This window comes from Pseudonaja textilis, chromosome 2 (genome assembly GCF_049901715.1).
Source record: "Pseudonaja textilis isolate UNSWEBS1 chromosome 2, rPseTex1.2, whole genome shotgun sequence".
In the NCBI taxonomy this organism is placed as follows: Eukaryota; Metazoa; Chordata; class Lepidosauria; order Squamata; family Elapidae; genus Pseudonaja; species Pseudonaja textilis.
Window position 1 is genome coordinate 159,525,990 of NC_141991.1, and position 21,525 is coordinate 159,547,514.

The 21,525-nt window shown below is 38.3% G+C and overlaps 1 protein-coding gene across 6 annotated transcripts in view; it reads right to left on the reverse strand.

Moving 5' to 3' along the window:
• Positions 1-19,790, reverse strand: part of SPAG17 (sperm associated antigen 17) — a 114,227-nt gene extending 94,437 nt beyond the window's left edge. For 4 of the 6 annotated variants that reach the window (XM_087926226.1, XM_087926227.1, XM_087926232.1 and 1 more), the window contains exons 1-4: positions 19,679-19,790; positions 14,954-15,094; positions 10,356-10,421; positions 4,976-5,107 (exon numbers count right to left, since the gene is read on the reverse strand). In XM_087926226.1, the coding sequence (XP_087782352.1) occupies positions 4,976-5,107; positions 10,356-10,421; positions 14,954-15,094; positions 19,679-19,786 (447 nt within the window). In that variant the 5' untranslated portion in view covers positions 19,787-19,790. The remainder of the gene's footprint in view (positions 1-4,975; positions 5,108-10,355; positions 10,422-14,953; positions 15,095-19,678) is intronic. The other 2 variants (XM_087926230.1, XM_087926231.1) reach the window with 2 other exon arrangements.
• Positions 19,791-21,525: the final 1,735 nt, after the last annotated feature.

Sequence of the window (21,525 nt, forward strand, 5' to 3'; positions counted from 1 at the left end):
TACGTCATAAGTTTCACAAATTTAACAGTTCTCCACCTGCTCCGACAATTTTTAGATTTTTTTCATTTTTCATTCTCATAATAAATATTAGCTCAAATTTTAAATATCATTTGAGCATAACTCCAGCTAGTATATGATACTCATTTTATTATTAAGATGCCTATTTAGGCTTTATTTCTAACAAATTTTATTGCAAAATTGAACAAAGGACCGATTGCTGCAGAAAAAACCAAAGATATATTTAAAAATATACTTTAAATGCACACATACTTTAAAACTACATGCATATACCAAAGAGAATTTCCAGTTCTCTATTTGTTCAGGTGAGAAGATACCATGGCACTGGAAGGAGGTCATAGGTTCGTTTAGTTCAGTATTTCATGATCTGTGTATTCAGATATGTTAGTGATAGTTTGTTCTCTGAGCTTGGTATTTAGCTTCTGAAGTTAGGTGATACCCACAACAGGATTTCAGTTGAAATGTCTTGTTTCAGTTCTTTACCGCTTTTAATGATCTTATGTGGCCTGGCTGGTTATGCCACATGATCTGTCATGTGACCAGCTGGTCATTATGTGTGAAGGTCACCAAGTGAAGAGGTGGTAGGTCCCTTCATTCGTTGGCTGTTGATTGATACAGCTGCTTATGGGTTTGTAGCCTCCTCCAAATTGGCATGTTTGTTGATAGATCTGTTGGTTGAATACCAGGCTTCAATGAATTCACATGCATGGTGTGTGGTGGCATGGCCAATGATTTTTGTTCCATCCCAGTCGAACTAGTGCTGCTCGGTGTCAATGTGGGTCAAGATCAGGGATTTGTGGTCAGGTCAGTTGATGTCTAGTCAGTGTTCATGGATTCCTGAGTTGTCGTCCCTTTTTGCCCAACATAGAATTGGATACAGTTGTTGCACTGATCTTGTAGATTACGTTGCTGTTTTCCTCCTGTATTTTGTTCTTGGTTTTAGTCAGTTCTTGTTGGTGTGTTGATGTAGGCTTGTGAGCCACCATTTCCATTTTGTCATCATCAAATGCTCCAAGCTGGAAGAAGCACACCGCCTACTCAGTAACATATTCACAGGCATCAAAGTCACACACGAAGAAGAAAAGGATCAATGATTTCCGTTCCTTGATGCTGACATAAGAAGACTAGATAGTGGTGAACTAGTAACCTGCATTTACTGAAAATCAACTCACACAATTCAATTCTACACTTTGCCAGCAACCACCCCACCACACAAAAGAAGAGCTGCATTCATGATCTCTTCAAAAGAGCCAGAACTCTTGGGAGTTCTGGTTTGTCAGGCTTTGGTGGCGGCAGGAATTCGCGTTTGTGTGTGATCCCTGCCACGCTCACTGCCGGAGTGCCTTCAATCCAGCTGGATTGGGAGGCTATAGTTATCCTGTAGGGATAACTGAAGAGAGGGGAGATCCGGGCAGGGGTCTGGGGATATTGCAACCCCCTTCCCCAGCCAGCTTAACTCCCTTTTCCAAAGGCGGTGGAGCGGCGGTCAGCAATGGCCGCCACAAAGAACCTCTCAACCGGACAAGTTTTATGCAGGAGGAAGTTGAGATAGTGAAAGCTTTGGGCTGAACCGGGATGACAAGCAACATCTGAATACCCTGGAACTTTGGCTCTTTAAGTGGTACAATATCCCCAAGAGGATTGCAAAGCTGCAGTTGAAAGTGAAAGTGAAAGCTTTTTTTTTCTCCTTACTTTCCTTCCCTACGGAGATAGCAGATGGAAATCGGAAATACCCGCTTTGGCAGCAGAAGGTACTAATTTTGAAAATTAAAGCCAATGGGACATTAGATTTCTAAACACTGGCATTTAAAAATTAAAATCTTTTTGCTATAAGTGGGAAGGAAGAGAGGTAAATGATTTATACCAAGATTTGTTGAAGGAGACTGCTTGGAGCTTATAAGATCAGAGATTAAATTGCAATAAAACTTCCAAAAATTACCTTGGTATTGTGTAATTGAATTCTACCCCAGGAAGAGAAAGTATTAAAAGAAGAAAGTGCTAAATGAAACAGTTTGTGCTGACTTTGATTGTTTGATGACTTTGGGACTTTTGTAAACTATCTTTTGAAAGAGTAAAAAAACATTTGGATTGTTTAAAAAAAATTTTTCACAATGGTATCTGTTGAAGAATTGAAAATGGAATTTGAAAAGTTAAAAGAAGAGGAGGAAGAAGGCAAGGGCTCTTTTGGATCTATTTTTCGCTTCTTAGAAATGGTGATTTCTACTTATCAGGAAATGCAACAACAAGAAGGTTGGGATGAAGAAGAAGAAGCCATTTTTAATGGACATATAATTTTAATTGAGGAAGAAAAGGATAAAAAGGAAAAGAAAATGGAGAATGTAAGTTCTAAAAAAACAACCAAGAAAGGGAAAAATAAGGTGAAAAATCGATATAATGTCAGAAAGCAACAGAAAAGGGGAATACAAAAGAGAGGGGAGACTAAGAGGCTGGAGATTGAGACGGGGGGATAAAAAGGCTAGACTTGACAAGGAAGGAAGGGGAAAAGTGAAGAGAAGTTATAAAGGCTTAAAACAAGATGTTAAAAAACAGGTTTTTTTCAGAGACAAAGGGTAAAATATAATCTAAAAGGAGATTCTGCAAAAGTATATAAGATTCTATTGTAGTATTTGTATTTGAAATAGAGTTAGAAAATTGGAATCACATAGGTGTTAATAGAACATTGTAGGGAATGTGTAAAATGTCTAAGAATTAACTAATAGAGTTTAATTAATTAATTTGTTATGGAACATTGTTTTTACCATACTATAAGCTCATTATGTTTTTTATTTTAAAATTTTATGTAGAATGTACTAAGCAGAATCAGAATGGAAATTATGTATTATTTTAAGTGTTAAATTTGGGGGAAGGATAGAAATGTGTCGTACTTCAAACAGTGATTACAGGAAAAAGTTTGTATTAAAGAGAAAAGATAAATAGATAATTGAAAAAGAACGGACAAAAGATACAAGTATAATGATTTAAATTGAGATTAAATAAATAAAATAGAATTAAGAGAATGAAAAGAGGGGAGAAGATATATGGAAAATATAGAATGTTAAATGAGATATGAAATAGTATATAAGGTGAGCATGAATTTGATTTATGTCTGTACAAAAAGTTGTAACCCGGGGTTAAGCCGCTTTCTAAAAAGAAGTCTTATGTCTTTATGCTATGTATTTTGTTTGTTTATGTTTGTTTATTGAGAATTAATAATGTTGGATAAGAACATATGAAACAGTAATAATATGAAATATAGTATATGAAAGATGAAAGCATAAATTTAATGAATAAAATTGAACAGAAGTAAAGGAAGAAACAGTGAGAAGTTGGAAAAAGAGTAATAAGATATGAAGTTGAATACTAAATTGTGTTTGTATAGAAGTGTGATAATTTAGAATTATGTTGTACTTAAATAAGATGTTTTATTTGTTTTGTTAAGTAGTTCTTAGAAAAGACGTTCTATGTTCTTACGTTTTATGTTTTGTTTGTCTGTGTATTGTCTTTGAAAATTAATAAAATTTGTTTTTTTTTTTTAAAAGAGCCAGACCTCTGCAGCACCAAGACACTAAGAAAAGTGGAAGAAAAACATTTTTTGGATGAGTTTCTCTGCAAGAAACTTCATACTCCGATGAACATTACCCAAACCCCACCGCACCACATAGCCAACCATAGCACAGAAAGAAACCTTACCAAACTTCAGAGGAACATCAGAAGTGACGGCCAGAATTCTACAACCACTGGGAATAATGGTGGCTCACAAACCTACCTCAATGCTCTATTGATACAAGGAGCTGTATCAATCAAGCAACCAAAAAACGATGGCACCGACCACCTCTTCACTTGGTGACCTTCACAAATAATGACCAGCCAGTCACACAATCCACCGACTGCATGAGATCAATAAAAGTGATGAAGAACTGAAAGAAGATATTTCAACCAAAATCCCGTTGAGGATGACTCCTAGCCTGGTGCTGAAACATTCAGAAGCTAAACAGCAAGCTCAGAGAACAAACCACCCAACAATAATTACCACCCAAGTTCCAAATAGTTTCCATCAGTCCTAATATCCAGATGTTTTTGCTCTGATGTTTAGCTATCAGAAATAAATTGGCTTTGCCCACACCAATGCTGCCAAATCCTGTCCTTTATTGATCTTGGCAATTTATTTTAGTTTTTAAAAAGACTCTGTGACCAACTCATTACAACTTTTAATCAAGGAACAATAAGAAAAAAAGCATTGCAAAAAAAGATGATTTTTTCCCCAAAACTGTTTTTTGTTTGTCCCAGTAACAATCTAAACAGATACATGCAGGGGTGGATTCAAATTTTATAACAACTGGTTCGGTGGGCGTGGCTTTTTTTGCAGCAAATCCCTCTGGGGGGCATTTTTTCCCAGAAAGCTTCCCTGGGGCTCAAGAAGGAAAAAAAAACTGAGCATGGGGAGGCAAGCAGCACCCCCCTGTGCTCCATTTTGGGGCCTTCTGGGTCTCAGGGGAGCCTCTTAGGGGGGCGTTTTTGCTCCCAGGAAGCTTCCCTGGGGCCCAGGAAGGCAAAAAATGGAGGGGGTGGTGGGTGCATAAGTAAGTGAGGGAAATCTTGGCACCAACTGATCATAGGAACAGCTGATCGTTGGGAAGGGAAAAAAAGAAATACCTTAAGGAGTGACTGGGCGGGGAAGAATGCAGTCAGTGATATTGGGCATGCATGCAATGTTGCGCATGCACGATAAGGATTGACTGTGCAGGGAGGGGAGGAGCAGGTGGAGAGGGGTGGGACCAGCCAGGGGCATGATTTGCTGGTTCTCCGAATTGTGCAGAATCATAACAACCGGTTCTATAGAACCGGTCCGAACCAGTAGAATCCCACCCCTGGATAAATGTCTATTCAGAAGTAAGGGATAAATACTCCAGTAAGATTTATTCCCAGATAGGTGTTTATAGACTGGAAACTATGCTACCTTCTTTTCAGCAATCCTTCTCTGAAGATCTTTCTGTTTGATGCATAGCATTTGATATTTAATTAATTTTCCAATCAAAGTTACAGGAAGTGTTTCCCCAGAATCCAGAATGCTTTTTGCCATTTCTATCACCTGCAGAGATAAACAAAATAGTAACAGTTTAAGAATATATTTCAATGCAAACAAAAAGCAACATCAACAACACTACCAACGAGGTTTGGCATCACCCAAATCCCTTCCATGTATGCAGCTGAGGTAAAAACTATTTTTAACACTACAGAGAAACAAACTGTGGCAAGAATTTCAACTGCTTATCATTGTAAGAGCAGTTGAACACACACCATACAAGAAGACAGAAAAAAGCACAAGTGGCTCTCAGATAAATCCATTAGAACAGCTGAGCGAAGAAAAGCAGCTAAACAGGTAGAAGCAATGAGACTGAAAAGGATTCTAACACCATTTACTGCTCATCAAAAACAGGGAAGGGAAACCACTATCTGACCAACAAATGGTCAAGAACAAATGGCAAGAATATACAGAACAACTGTATGCCAACAATAAGAAGCCCCAGCCTCTTCAAGATAATGAGGAAAAGGAAGCAGCAATAGAACCAGCCATAATTCAAGTTGTGTGGGCAATGAGCCAACTGCCAAACAACAAGGCCCCAGATGTTGATACCTTCCTGCAGGGTTGCTGAAGCTTATGGCATCCACAACCATCATAAACTTCTGCTAAAAATGTGGGAAACAAACACATGGCTACAGGAATGGAAATGTTCATTGTATTGCCAAAAAAGGGCAACTCCAAGGATTGCTCCAATTACCCTGCTATTGCCTTCATCACTCACACTAGCCAAGATTCTCCTTAAGATCATACAACGTCAACCATCAAAAGGGAATAACCAGATGTTCAGTCTGGCCGAAGAAAGCACCATGATCCTAGTGACCAAATTCCAAATCTATGCGGGATCATAGAAAATCATAAGAACATTAAAAATGCATCTATTTTATTGACTACAAGAAAGCCTTCCATTGTGTCAATTATGGCAAGCTGTGGAGCACTCTAGAAGACCTGGGAGTGCAAGCACATCTGGTCAAGGGGTTTTTTTTGTAATATTTTTTTAATTTTATTTTATATGAACAATCCATCTTCCATTTAAACAGTGTGACGTCTGGGTACAAATATCTTGTGCAATAACAATTACAATTAATACATATTCATTACTATAATATCGGTACTCTATACTTACTTTATACTACTATATATTATATATCTAATTATTATAACAATCCCCTTCTTAACATATTTAATGTTTACTATTTTCTATCACATGTTTACTATTTTCGCTAGTCTTCTTTAAGTCCTAATTTCCATTTCTATTCTCCAGCCATTGATAAAATAGTTTCCATATCATATGGTATTCAGTTTGTTCCTTTTCTTTAATTGCAAGGGTTAGTCTATTCATTTCTGCACATTCTAATATTTTCTTGATCACATTCTCATCTTTTGGAATCTTTTCACTTTTCCAACTTTGTGCAAATACAATTCTAGCTGCGGTTAATACAAGAATGATTAAGTATGCCTTTTCTTTACTATAAATTTCAGATATAATCCCCAATAGAAATATTTCAAGTTTTAAATCTATATATTGTTGTATCATCTTTTCCAACCAGGAGGGTATTTTTGTCCAATATGTTTTGGCTTCTGTGCCACCACATATGACAGTATGATCCAAGTGTCTGGTGGCATTTCCAACATCTGGTCAAGTTGATGTACTTGCTGTACAACATGATATGGACACCCTGATTCATTCAAGATAGAGAAAAAAAATTGTGGCAACACTGCATTATTTCACATTATACAATCTACATGTCAAAGTGTTCATGAGGAAACAAGAAACTGAAAAATCACAAATTGGAGTAAAAATTGGAGGATCATCAACAATATTCAATATGCTGATGACACAATTTTCCTGTCAGAAACCAAAGGCCTGAAAAATTTGATTAAAAGAATTAACGAAAGAAACAAATATGGCATCTTCCTGAACATCAAACAACAACAAGCTCATGATGTGAGGAATGGAAATGTCAAAATAACAATTGACAATTAAGAGTTTGAATGTGTGCAAGAATTCACTTTCCTAGGATCACAGATTGATCAAAGCAGTGAATGCAGTCCAGAAATGAAACATCAGATCACATTGAATTGCATTGCAATAATGAGCATGAATTGCATATGGAAAAGAATAATATTTGTCTGGTAAACAAATGCAGATTAGTACTTATCATTGGGTTTCCCATAGCTACTCATGGTTGAAATAAAAAGGAGAAAGGAGGAAAAATTGACTTGTTCAAGCTGTGGTGCTGGAGAAGATTCCAGCACCACATTCTTTGTATAATGAAGACAATAAACAAGCAAGTACTGGGCATATAAAACCAGAAGTATTGCAGTCACAAAATTCTGCCTTATTTGTTTCAGCCAGATCATGCAGTTAAACTCACTGGAAAAGGAAGTTATGCTCAGAATGATCTGTGGTAAAATGCAACAAAGCCCCTAAAAACATGGTGGATAGACATTACCAAAGTTGATAATGTCAACCAGAGCATAAAACAACTGAAAGAAGCCATACAAGATTGGAAAATGTGGGAAGAACTGTCTGTAGAATTTCTGAGTTCTGGACCGATTTTGAAAGGATAATAACTTCGTCACAGTACAATCAGGGATTCAACAAGAACAGATTACCACATATTCTCAGTTCTTAGCAACTTGTGGTCAGGGACCCAGTAGCTAACTCAGAAACCCAACCAATAGGCCTCATGCTCTTCAATATAGTGTTCACCCAATTGTATATACTGTATATCTTTATTTCTCTAATTTGAAAAATAATAATTTCTGTGCATCTAAAGCAGGAGTGTCAAACTTGATTTTATTGAGAGCTGCATCATAGTTGCACATAGGACTACATCATAGTTGCCCCCTTGGGGGGGGGGGCAGGGGCAGGGAGCATCACTGGGGTGGGCATGGCTGGGATGGACCTGGCCAAGGTTTGCTTTGCTAGCACTCTGCCAGCAAAACGGAGGTCACATGCATCCCTCCCAAACTCCATTTTCAGCTGCCACAGCCTGCTCCAGCACTCTGCCAGTGAAAACAGAGCTTGCGCATGCCCCTCCCGAGCTCCATTTTCACTGGTTGAGTGCTGGAGCAGGCCGTTGCAGCCAAAAACAGAGCTTGGGAGGGCCGTGCAGTCCAAATCAAAGCACCCTGCGGGTCGAATCCAAGTTTGACACCCCTGATCTAGTGTTAATTCCTCCCAATTTAAAGTCCCGCTGTGCTGTGCCACAGTAACTGGAGATGGGTGGGGTGGGGTGGGTGGGACAGGATGGGCAAATAATGCCTGGAATTTATGCCAACAACAGGGTCAACCAAGGCAGGAAAGACATTTTAGCTCTTCTGCTAAAGCAAGCAGATCTCTATATTGGGCAGCAGCAATAAAGATGTTGGAGATTTAGGAGTGAATTATCCCTTTAATGGCAAAGGCATCATTTCACACCACATGGGAGAAGGAAGGCAAAGGTAAAAACTCTTGAATTTTACCAAGAAAGTCACATGGAAATGATACTATGAGGTCATAGTATCAAATGATGGGCCCCTCAGGACAGATAATAATTAACATGAGGAAGAGCTAAGGATCGTTCATAGTACTAATATTATTTAAGATATGGCTAGATTAAAGCCTTTGAGAGGTCTGATTGCTGATGTTGCAAGAAAAGAAAATCCAAAGCTGTAAAAACATAATTACAGTGGGAAGATGAGATATTAAAAGCAGGAACACAGAAAAGCTCTACACAGTGAAAAATGAAATGAACTGACCATACTTTGATATGTTAGGCATCAATAAATTGAAATGGGCTGGAACAAGACACTTTTACTCGGAAGATAATACTGGGTTTTTTTTCCAAAGGAGAACAGTACTTGAGATAAGCAATAATATTGAATAATATCAATTAGGCTTCATGGACAATTCTTTAATATACAATTATCCAGGTTTATGCTTCAACCATTGATGCAGTTGGAAATATTAAGATGAAAATGTAGTTTCATTGTATGACTTAGTGAACTCAAAATGAAAAATGACTTAACTTTTTTTTTGTCAATTCATTACTAAAATAGTTTTCCAAACCAAAATAACATCTATTGTACATACTTAGATGTCTCCAAGTGAAATATATAGAAATCAAAATGATTATTGACGCAAGCAGACAGACGGACTCAGGTATAGCAGACATATGCAGCAGCTAACTCAAGAACAGATCGTGATCTGCTCATGTATAAGTTCCAAGTTAAGGTAATGTTGAAAAAGCAAGCCAGCCAGTTTCCACAATACAGTTTTGACAATATACATCATTTTCAAAAAACATGAGGAATCATTTTGCAGTCATAAACTTTATTAATAACTGGAGGAACTAGGGAATTTATTTATATGATTTATATAGCTATCTATCTCATCCAAATGGCTATGGTTGACAAATAAGGATTACATAAACACACACACATACAACACACAAACACACATCTCATGCCAAATAGCCTCTGATGCCCAAGAATCAAAGAAATCAAAGAATGTGTTAAGGATGAATGTGAAGAGAGATAGCCAAAGATGAAGAAACAGAAGAAAGCAAAATGAATATCAGAACATTGGAAATTGCTAAAAAGAGAATAAAAGCCAAACCTAAAAAAGACAACTATCTCAGGAAAGAATTTAAGAGAGCTGTTAGAAGAGAAAAGAATGATTTCTAAAAAGGCAGTGAAAATGGAAACAGACAAGAAAAACAAGGCAAGTCTTCCAAAAGATCTAAGAGAGCAACCACAGTAGAGGTCAGATATTGGATCTGGTTTTTGTACTGGGGCAATGGTGATGCCATGTGGATATGGAGGAAATTATCAGTCCCTTATCACAGTCAGATCACTTTCTGAGTGCCAGGGAATTCTTCATGGCCACAAATGCCCTATTGCAAGGAAGTGGACTATTCAATCAGTTCACTCCAGGCACCTCTTTGATTCTAGAAAGAGCTTGACTTTTTTCTCCAAGGCTTGTCATAAAGCATGATCACACAGTGATAATTGCTAGATGACCTATATGGACTAGGGGTTAGGTGCACTAACATTTTGATATTTTTTGTGTTCAAAAGATAGTATTTTCTAATCAGTTTACAAAACTGGGCAGATTAGACATATGAATGCATAAGCAAATAAAATATTAAGTAACTGGCTTTCAGCAACCACTTTAAAAGCAAAAGTCAAAATATCATATATGAGATTATTAATTTCTGAAATAAATCAGAAAATTAATCCAACTAATAAAAAAAATGCTTTGTCTTACTTCATAAAATAAAGGTGTTTCTTTATCTTTGACCTTCTTTGCTTTTACATCTACAACTTCCATGATCTAAAAAGAAAAGGGGAGAAAATGTAACATAATGAACTTTCTGGTTTCACATGCTGATTTTTTTGCACATTCTGCAATTTATTCAAAAACTATCCCAAGTTTTCTCCACGAACATAATGTGTTTTGTAATGATGCTGTACATTCTGAAGCACTACTTTCAATGAAATTAGAATGAAATTCCAGTTTCTTTTTCTTTTTCTAAAATACTTTTTATTAGAGATTTTAACAATAGTAATATAGTATATATGTCTTGGCGTGTTCGGGTCTTTTCCCGTGTAAGATTGAGAGCATCTTGGCAACGTTTCGACGAGGTCCCACTCGCCATCTTCAGGCTGGTGCTTTCGGCGAACACAAGCATGAAGCCGAAAGCACCAGCCTGAAGATGGCGAGTGGGACCTCGTCAAAACGTTGCCAAGATGCTCTCAATCTTACATGGCAAAAGACCCGAACAAGCCAAGACCTGCATACCTGTACCCGTGAAAATCTATGAATATATATACACTGCTCAAAAAAATAAAGGGAACACAAAAATAAGACATCCTAGATCTGAATGAATGAAATATTCTTATTAAATACTTTATTCATTACATAGTTGAATGTGCTGACAACAAAATCACACAAAAATTATCAATGGAAATCAAATTTAGCAATCCATGGAGGTCTGGATTTGGAGTTACACTCAAAATTAAAGTGAAAAAAAAAACCACTACAGGCTGATCCAACTTTGATGTAATGTCCTTAAAACAAGTCAAAATGAGGCTCAGTAGTGTGTGTGGCCTCGTGCCTGTATGACCTCCCTACAATGCCTGGGCATGCTCCTGATGAGGTGGCGGGTGGCCTCCTGAGGATCTCCTCCCACACCTGGACTAAAGCATCCCCCAACTCCTGGACAGTCTGTGGTGCAATGTGGCATTGGTGGATGGAGCGAGACATGATGTCCCAGATGTGCTTAATTGGATTCGTGTCTGGGGAATGGGCAGGCAAGGCCATAGCATCAATGCCTTCATCTTACAGGAACTGTTGACACACTCCAACCACATGAGGTCTAGCGTTGTCGTGCATTAGGAGGAACCCAGGGCCAACCGCACCAGCATATGGTCTCACAAGGGGTCTGAGGATCTCATCTCAGTACTTAATGGTAGTCAGGCTACCTCTGGCGAGCACATGGAGGGCTGTGCGGCCCCCTAAAGAAATGCCATCCCACACCATTACTAACCCACTGCCAAACCGGTCATGCTGGAGGATGTTGCAGGCAGCAGAATGTTCTCCACGGTGTCTCCAGACCCTGTCACATCTGTCATATGTGCTCAGTGTGAACCTGCTTTCATCTGTGAAGAGTACAGGGTGCCAGTGGTGAATTTGCCAATCTTGGTGTTCTCTGGCAAATGCTAAACATCCTGTATGGTGTTGGGCTGTAAGCACAACCCCCACCTGTGGACATCGGGCCCTCATACCACCCTCATAGACTCTGTTTCTGACCGTTTGAGCAGCCACATGCACATTTGTGGCCCGCTGGAGGTCATTTTGCAGGGCTCTGGCAGTGCTACTCCTGTCCCTCCTTGTACAAAGGCAGAGGTAGCGCTCCTGATGCTGGGCTGTTGCCCTCCTACGGCCTCCTCCACATCTCCTGATGTACTGGCCTGTCTCCTGGTAGCGCCTCCATGCTCTGAACCCTACGCTGACAGACACAGCAAACCTTCTTGCCACAGCTCACCTTGATGTGCCATCCTGGATGAGCTGCACTACCTGAGCCACTTGTGTGGGTTGTAGACTCCATCTCATGCTACCACTAGAGTGAAAGCACCGCCAGCATTCAAAAGTGACCAAACCATCAGCCAGAAAGCATAGGAACTGAGAAGTGGTTTGTGGTCACCACCTGCAGAACCACTCCTTTATTGGGGATGTCTTGCTAACTGCCTCTGCTTTCCACCTGTTGTCTATTCCATTTGCACAACAGCATGTGAAATTGATTGTCAGTCAGTGTTGCTACCTAAGTGGACAGTTTGATTTCACAGAAGTGTGACTGACTTGGAGTTACATTGTGTTGTTTAAGTGTCCCCTTTATTTTTTTGAGCAGTATGTATGTATGTATGTATGTATGTATATATATATATATATATATATATATATACACACACACATATATATATATATATATACATGTATAGATATGTATATGTATGTGTGTATATGTGTGTATGTGTGTGTGTGTGTGTGTGTATATATATATATATATATATATATATATATATATATATATATATATATATATATATATATTTGTTTTCTTAAGTTTTTGTGAGTACTTACATGTATGGAATTCAGCTTTGTTTGGGTATTTTCCCACATCATTATAGTTGTGCTTTTAAAGTTGTAGCAACGTTTCAACAGAATATCATCTTGTTATGTCCCTGGAACTTACCAAAGTTCCCAACCAGGTCCGTTCTTACTGGAGGGGCGTTGACTGTTCCTCATTGGCTGACTCACCTGAGCAGCCGGCTATAAAAGCCAGCTGCAGGGTCAGGTCAACCGCTGTTCATTGGAAGCCTGCTCCCAGCAGCGCTGACATGTTCAGTCCTTTATTCCCTGAATAAAGTCTTGTTGCTTTAATGCCCTGGTCTAGCCTCTCATTGTTCGATCTACAACACATCTGCCATCATCAGGCTTCTGTATTGTGTTCGTCTGGCACAGCAGTAGGCTAGCCCCAAATTTAAAACTGAAATGACTGTGAAAGTCTGACTCACAGACAAACACAATACAGAATAAAGTACTATACCCGAACAAAGCTGAATACCATACATACATACATACATACATACATATTCAAATGAAAAAGAAAAATCAGAGGTACTAAAAAAGGAGAAAAAGAGAAAAAACAAAGAATATTTTAAAAGGGGATTTCCTTTTTTTTCCCAAGCACAAGCAAACTTAGTACTTCTCTACTCCCTTCAATATTACATTATATGATCACTTTTCCACATATGCCATCCCTCCCATCCATATATCCATAAATTATTAAGCATTTCTATGTCAGGCACAAAGAATCAAAAGACCACATGTTAAGTTGCTGTTCAAAAATTTAAGGCTCAAGCGCCTATACTGTACATAAGAATTTTTAATCAACTAAAGTTCAGTACTAAATTGGCACCAGATAAAGGTCAACAGAATTCAAGCATGGTTAGACTTGGACCATTTGTGGCAATGCAAGGACCTAAGATGATGATGTGCTTAACTTTGCCCCCAACTCTGCTGCTTGTCTACATCATAAATAGCCCATCAAGAGAAACTAGAATTTTATAAAGTATCTATTTTAACCCTGATCATCAAGTTAACTTTATATTTCTTTCTTTTGCTGCTAACAATCTTAATCTTTATTTCATTAAAATGCTGTTGTAGGATTTGTTCTCCATCCAAATTTTCTTTCTCTTATCTGTTTTTTTCATAGCTTTAATAATTAATTTCTGTTCCAACAATGATACTATTTTGTTTTTAATTATTTCAAAAGTCTTATAGCAAAAGACAATATTTCAAAGATTAAGTCAAATATTTCAAAACGGTTGTGTCCCTTGGTTCATTTCAAACTTTCATGGATTAAATTCTTATCTAGTTTTTGCCATTTATATTTTATCTTTAAACCCTTACATTGCTAATTAATTTTTCCATCTCTAAGAATCACGCAACAGATAATTTCTCAAACGTATTCCTTGGAAGAGCTCTTTTAACTTTGAAATAGTTTTATTCCAAAATAAAATTTTCCAAAAGAAAATTCCATTTTTAATTGTGTTTTACCAGATGTAGTGGGGACTGTTTGAGAAAGACCAGTCTATAGAACAAATTGTTCTTGATTACTAGTCATAATCTTTTATGAATAATACTGAAATTTGCAATACTATTCTCTAAAGTTCCTTTCACATATCCCAAAAGAAAAACATGGTGTGCTTGATGTATAAATTACTCTGAACATAGTAATACATTTTGCCTTTAGCTCCTATCAATATAAGAGAAAATTGATAGTAATGGAAACTCTAGTGTAATGGCCATTTCAATATTCTTGAAAAATTTAACTTCTTTTTTATTGTGTTAATAGAAATAAACAGATCTTTCAAGAGACGCTTATAAGAAACCAAACAGCACAAGGTTTATATGCTTTTAAGAGACGGAGTTCAGGCTTCTTCTATATGCAACAACACACGAAAACTTTGTGAAGCCAGATAGATATATATTTGTGTGGAGGTATCTAGAAGGATATTGCCCTGCAGTTATATGATGTTATGATATCAGCATGTACATGCAATACAATGAAACTGTACAAAATTATGACATGTCATCTTCAAATCTTATTTTTTTTCCTCCTGTTGTCAACTGAAAGCATAGAAGAGCCTCTTCTGGAGCCAATTCTCTTTGCTATGTTCAGATGAAAAACATCTGGCAATAGTGTTTCTCAGATATCTCCCTGAATTATAGATAAAATTGACCTCTAGTTTTAGACTCAGCTCTAATATAATTGCTCCACAATTATAAATACAATATACCTGTGCTAATAATCCTTCCCAAGAAATCACACTGAAGAGTTTCCTTTGTGGCACCTGCACAGCCAGAGTTAGTGCCTTTATGTGAAGTTCATCCTCAGGCTTGCTCCCAACAACAAAGGCAGTACTGGGAATCCAATCTTCCTGATTCAAAACAAAAGCAATCATTAAACCGTTAAAGGTGCTGATAATGAGTTATAAAGCCCTACAGGACACAATGTTGGGTTATTTGAGGGGTGCCTCTTCCCCATCCCATCTACCTGCTCCATCAAGTCCATCAGAAAGGGCATGTTGCAGGTCTTGTCCAGCAATGAATGTCATGCCAATGGGCCCAGAAGGAAAGCCCTTTCCTACCATGGCACCTGCCCTCTGGAACATCATTCCCTCAGATTCACACTGCCCCTGACCTTACTAGCCTTCTGGAAGGCCCTAAAGAACATGGCTTTACCATCTGACCTGGGGATCTGGTAGTGGTGGTGTGGACACTGAAAAATAACCATACTGTTAAAGATATTGATTGTCCTTCCCTCAGATTATGTTTTTAATGGTTTCAATAATGTTAATGTTTAAATGGAATTTTGGTTATTTTGTATTGTTTTTTATGATTTTAATTATGTAAGCAACTCACAGTCACATATCTAAGAGGGCAGCTATGTAAACTGAAAAGGAAAAAAAGAAAAGAGGGAGGGAGGGAGGGAGGGGGGAAGGAATTCAGTATAAAGGCATTCTTTCTCTTTTATTTTATTTTTCCTTGCTCAGAAATTAAATTTCTTTATATGCAGTTGCCATCTACCACTAGGTGGCAATATTATACTATGTACTAAATCTACTAGCTCTTTCAACTATTTATCCTAATCAAATATTATTCTATAATGTTATTTGGTAAAATACACATATATTTGCACAAATAAATAAAACAAATTTTAGATAAATGTGTCTGTAGAATCAATAAGCATTAATAATGTATATAATTGAGATCATAAGAGACTAAAGGACAAATGGAATACCAGCTATGAAATGATAAATTATTAAATAATGACTAATGCATTGTTTCTTTTGTTCAATCTATCTTCTTTGTTTTCAAGTATCTTCACTTTTGCTATATGACAGTGAACTTTGAATCTAAGATGCTATACATTAACAGCTGTAATTTTAATTATATAAAATACCATACACACATAGTATATCATTGTGAATTTGGTTTATTTCTTATTTTCATAAACAAAATAATATCCTTACCTGATTAGATGTGCAACTCATTAAAATTGATCAGACAAGTCTGAGTGATATCTATCTATTTATCTAATGATAAGACTGAACCAGTTTGGAATACATACTCCATATTCAACGAATGGCTACAAATGTCCTATGACTCCTCTGTATCATCTAAACGTTTTATCTATGGGACTCTCCTGGAGTGGAGAGAGAACAGACCAAACATTCTGGCCTCATAAATTTAATACAAGTGTAAAGAACAAATGTATAAACACAAGATAAATAGTTACAGTTATTGTCCAGTTATAGTTACAATTATACAGTAGTTATTGCGTACAAGTGGGATAGCATCACCATGGATGGATTTGTAACTGGCTGATAAACCATAGTCAGCAAGTCCTCCTTAGCGGTATTATATCTACATGGAGGGAAGTAAGCAGTGGAACAAGGCTCCGTCTTACACCCAGTACTCTTCAATGTCTTCATAAATGACTTGGATGAGAGAATAAAAGGGGAACTCATCAAATTTACAGAAGATATTAAACTGGCAGGAATAGCTAACACTCTAGATGATAGGCTCATGTCAAGATGGTTCTTGACAGACTTGAACATTGGGGCCCATCTAACAAAGTGAAATTCAACACCGAGAAAAATAAAGTCTTACACTCAGGCAAGAAAAAACAATAATAGCAGTAACTGTGAGAGGGATCTTGGAAACCTAGTGGACAATCAATTAAATATGAGTGAGCAGTATACGACAACAGTCAAAAACACCAATGCAATCCTAAATTGAATTAACAGAGGGACAGAATCAAGGTCATGTGAGGTAATATAAAGCCTTAGTAAGGCCACATCTAGAATACTCCATCCAGTTTTGGTCACCACACTATAAAAAAGATGTTGAGACTCTAGAAAGAATGCAGGGAAGAGCAACAAAGATGATTAAGAGCCTGGAGGCTAAAACATATGAAAAACCATTACAAGAACTGGGCATGGATATTCAGTGAAGAGAAGAACCAGGGGTGATATGATAGTGATGTACTAATATCTGAGTGGCTATCATACAGAAGTGGGACAACCTATTTTCCAAAGCACCCAAAGCCCAGACAAGTAACAATGGATGGAAACTGATCAAGGAGTGATTCAATCTAGAAATAAGGAGAAATTTTCTGACACTGAGAACAATCAACCAGCTTCATCACTGCAGGCTTTCAAGAAGAGACTGGACTGCCATTTGTCAGAAATGGTATAGTTTGGGGCTCCTGTTTGAGTAGGGGTTCGACTAGAAGACCTCCAAGGTTTTTATTCTATTCTGTTCTGTTCTGTTCTATTGTTACCTAGTCTAGCCTAGTCTACAAAGAAAATGACCGTATACAGATAGTCCTCGACCACAATTGAGCCCAATTTTTTCTTGTTAATGAGACATTTGTTAAGTGAATTTTGTCCCATTTTATGACATTTCTTGCCCCAGTTGTTAAGTGAATCACTGACATTGTTAAATGAATCTGGCTTCCCCATTGCTTGTCAGAAAGTTGCAAAAAGTGATCACATGACCTCAGGACACTGCAACCATGATAAATATGAACCAGTTGCCAAGCATCTGAATTTTGATTACATGACTTCAGGAACACTACAACAGTTGTTAAGTGTGAAAAACAGTCACGGGTCACTTTTTTCAAAGCTTTTGTAACTTTGAACGGTCACTAAAAACTGTTGTAAGTTGAGGAGTACTTGTATAGCTACTTAATTAGAATAGAATTCTTTATTGGCCAAGATACACAAGGAATTTGTCTTGGTGCAAATGCTCTCAACATACATAAAAGAAATGATATTTTGTCAAGAGTCAAGAATCACAAGGTACAACACTTAGTGATAGTCATAGGGTACAATAAGCAATCAAATCATACTAGGAAACAGTCAATATAAATCGTAAGGATACAAGCGACGAAGTTACTGTCATACGGTCACAAGTGGGAGGGGATAGGTGATAAGGAGTGATGAGAAGATTAATAGTAATAGTAGTGCAGACTTTGTAATAGTTGAACAGTGTTGAGGGAATTATCTGTTTAGCAGAGTGATGGCTTTCAGGAAAAAACCGTTCTTGTGTCTAGTTGTTCTGGTGTGCAATGCTCTATAGCTTCATTTTGAGGGAAGAAATTGAAACAGTTTATGTCCGGGATGTGAGGGGTCTGTAAATATTTTCACATCCCTCTTTTTGACTCGTGCAGTATACAGGTCCTTCGATTGAAGGCAAGTTGGTATAAAATTACAACGTTCATGCCCATAACCTCCCCTTCTGCTTTCAAACACATAAGCTATTAATTTATTCTAGCATAGTGAACTAATTATCTTTCATTTTGAGAATTGTCAGCCTACAACACAGGCTGAAGTACAATCCACTTGTTATAAGAAGGGAAGTACGTGGAAATTCTGATTAGCCCTTTAGGCTTGGAAGCTCAGCAAGGCCAGGTCTGGTTAGCAGACCAGTAGAAAATCTCAGGCTAGGAGGTGAAATGGAAAAAAACATCCCCAAACAAGACAATGGCAAACTAAAGTGCAGAGAAGAGCAACCAGGATGATTAGGGGATTGGAGACTAAGGCATATGAAGAACAGTTACAGGAACTGGGCATGTCTAGTGAAGAGAAAGACCAGGGGAGACATGATAGTGATCTTCCAATATTTGAGGCACTGCCACAGGATGGAAGGGGTGAAGCTATTTTCTAAAGCGCCTGTAGGCCATACAAGGAATAATGGATGGAAACTGAACAAGGACAGATTTAACCTGGAAATAAGGAGAAATTTTCTGACAGTGAGAACAATCAACCAATGGAACAGCTTGCTCTCGGAAATTGTGGGAATGCCAATCCTTGAGACTTTCAAGAAGGGAGTGGACTGCTATTTGTCAGAAATGGTGTAGGGCAGGGGTGTTCAACCTTGGCAACTTTAAGACTTGTGGACTTCAACTCCCAGAATTCCTCAGCCAGCTTTGCTGGCTGAGGAATTCTGGGAGTTGAAGTCCACAAGTCTTAAAGTTGCCAAGGTTGAACACCCCTGGTGTAGGGTCTCCCGCTTGGGCAAGGGGTTGGACTAGATGACCTACAAGGTCCCTTCCAACTCTGATTATCTGTTATCTGTTATTTTCTATTGATGCCAAGAAAAGTACATAGATGTATCCACCAGGCCTTGGATTTGATTGAAGGAGATTTTTCTCTTAAGATACACCAAGTTCTAGGTGGCTTCATCTCCTGGTGCAGAGGGTTGTCTTTGAGTTGCAATTATATTCATGATTTCTTGAGGGCAAACCCACAAGCCACGTTAGGGACCATGTTGCTAAGCAGAAAAAGACTCAAACCTCAAAGTCAGCCTGGTCCCAATCTGCAATGCGTATAGGACTTCCTCCCCCTGCAAACACCGAGATCGACCCCACATCCCCCTCGCTTTTCCCGTCAAACAGGTCCACCTCTTTTCCTGAGACAAGGACCAACGCGTGCCTCCCTCCACTGCCAACGCACCTCTTCCAAGCGGACCGCCACAAGCCCCGCTTCCCAGTTCTTGGCACCTGCCCCCGGGGGACCAGCAGCCACGCCGCCAGCCCCGCTCTTGGGTCGCTTGGGAGCCATTGGAAAGAGTGGGACACGGCCGGTTGCCTTGGCAATCGCCACGAGGCCGTCCTCCTGCGCAGGCGCGGGAACGCGCCTCCGCGCGGCTTCGGTCGCCAAGGCAACCGAGAAGCCTAAGCGTTCGAACGTGGACCTGTTGCCGTGACCCTCCAAGTCTGCTTGGAAGGCGTCTCTTATTAGCAGCAGATCAGGGTGTGGGGTGGGGTGGGATACTTATTTTTCCTGGCCATGGGCGACGCCTCAAGGCATCGATCCTAAAATAAGTGAATGAATCACCCGAAGTCATGCATTATGAATATTTATTTGATTTCAGATTTATTTTAATGGGATCGGTTTGAAATGGGAGACACATCGAATTTCAACACCTACCCTCAAAATGACGCTATAGAGCACGCACACCCGAACAACTGGGCACAAGGACCGTTTTTCCCCGAAAGCCATCACTCTGCTAAACAAATAATTCCCTCAACACTGTTCAACTATTTACAAAGTCTGCACTACTATTACTGTTAATCTTCTCATCACTCCTTATCACCCATCCCCTCCCACTTGTGACTGTATGACTGCAACTTTGTAGCTTGTATACTTACAATTTATATTGACTGTTTCCTAGTATGATTTGATTGCTTATTGTACCCTATGACTAACATTAAGTGTTGTACCTTGTGATTCTCGACTCTTGACGAATGTATCTTTTCTTTTATGTACACTGAGAGCATAAGCACCAAGACAAATTCCTTGTGTGTCCAATCACACTTGGCCAATTATATTAGCATCTTCTGCCAGCTTGCACTTTTCTCTGGAACAAACATGATTGGGTCAATCAGTGAGTTCAGGAAACAGTATATGCCAGCTTGTGGCTTCTCAACTTTTTCCCAATTCTCCCACATTTGGGGCTGGGGGAATTTCGATGTACAGGTAGTCTTCGACTTACAACAGTTTGTTTAATGACCGTTCAAACTTACAACAGCACTGAAAAAAGTGACTTATGATCATTTTTCATGCTTACAACTGTTGCAGCATCCCTATGGATCAAACATGATCAAAATTCAGATGCTTGGTGGCTGACTCATATTTATGACAGTTGCAGCATCCCAGGGTCATGTGATCATCTATTGCAATTTTCTGACAAGCAAAGTCAATGGGGAAGCCCGATTCACTTAACAACCATATTACTAATTTACACAACAGCAGTGATTCACTTAACTATGGCAAGAAAGGTAATAAAATGAGGCAAATTTCAGTTAACAAATGTATTGCTTAGCAACAGAAATTTTGAGCCCAATTGTCATAATTCAAGGACTACATGTATCTAGATTTTCAATTCCTTTAGCAAAACAACTATGAACAGAAAGTGCATTTGATCCATCTATCACAAACAATATCCCCAAATTCTGTTGCCAGTATCTATAGTGATCATACTGTACATTCTGTGATTATAAAGACAAGTCCTTTATTTAAGAAAACTGTACTTTAGATTTATTTCTTGGATTTGCTCTTAAATTTTCTTATAAAGCAAAGTTATAAAGAATTAACTTTTTATCCTTATCAGTCTCATTCAGATTTGCCTTTATTCAGGTCTGTTCTTCATTTTTTCCAAGAAAATATGATCACTGTATTCATGTGGCCTTCTTAATCTGTCTGAATTTCACTGCATTGTTGTACTGATTGCCCTAACTTGTTGAAGCCTCTTCTGTTTCTTGGTTCTCATCTGCTTAGGAATGTAAAGCACTATTATT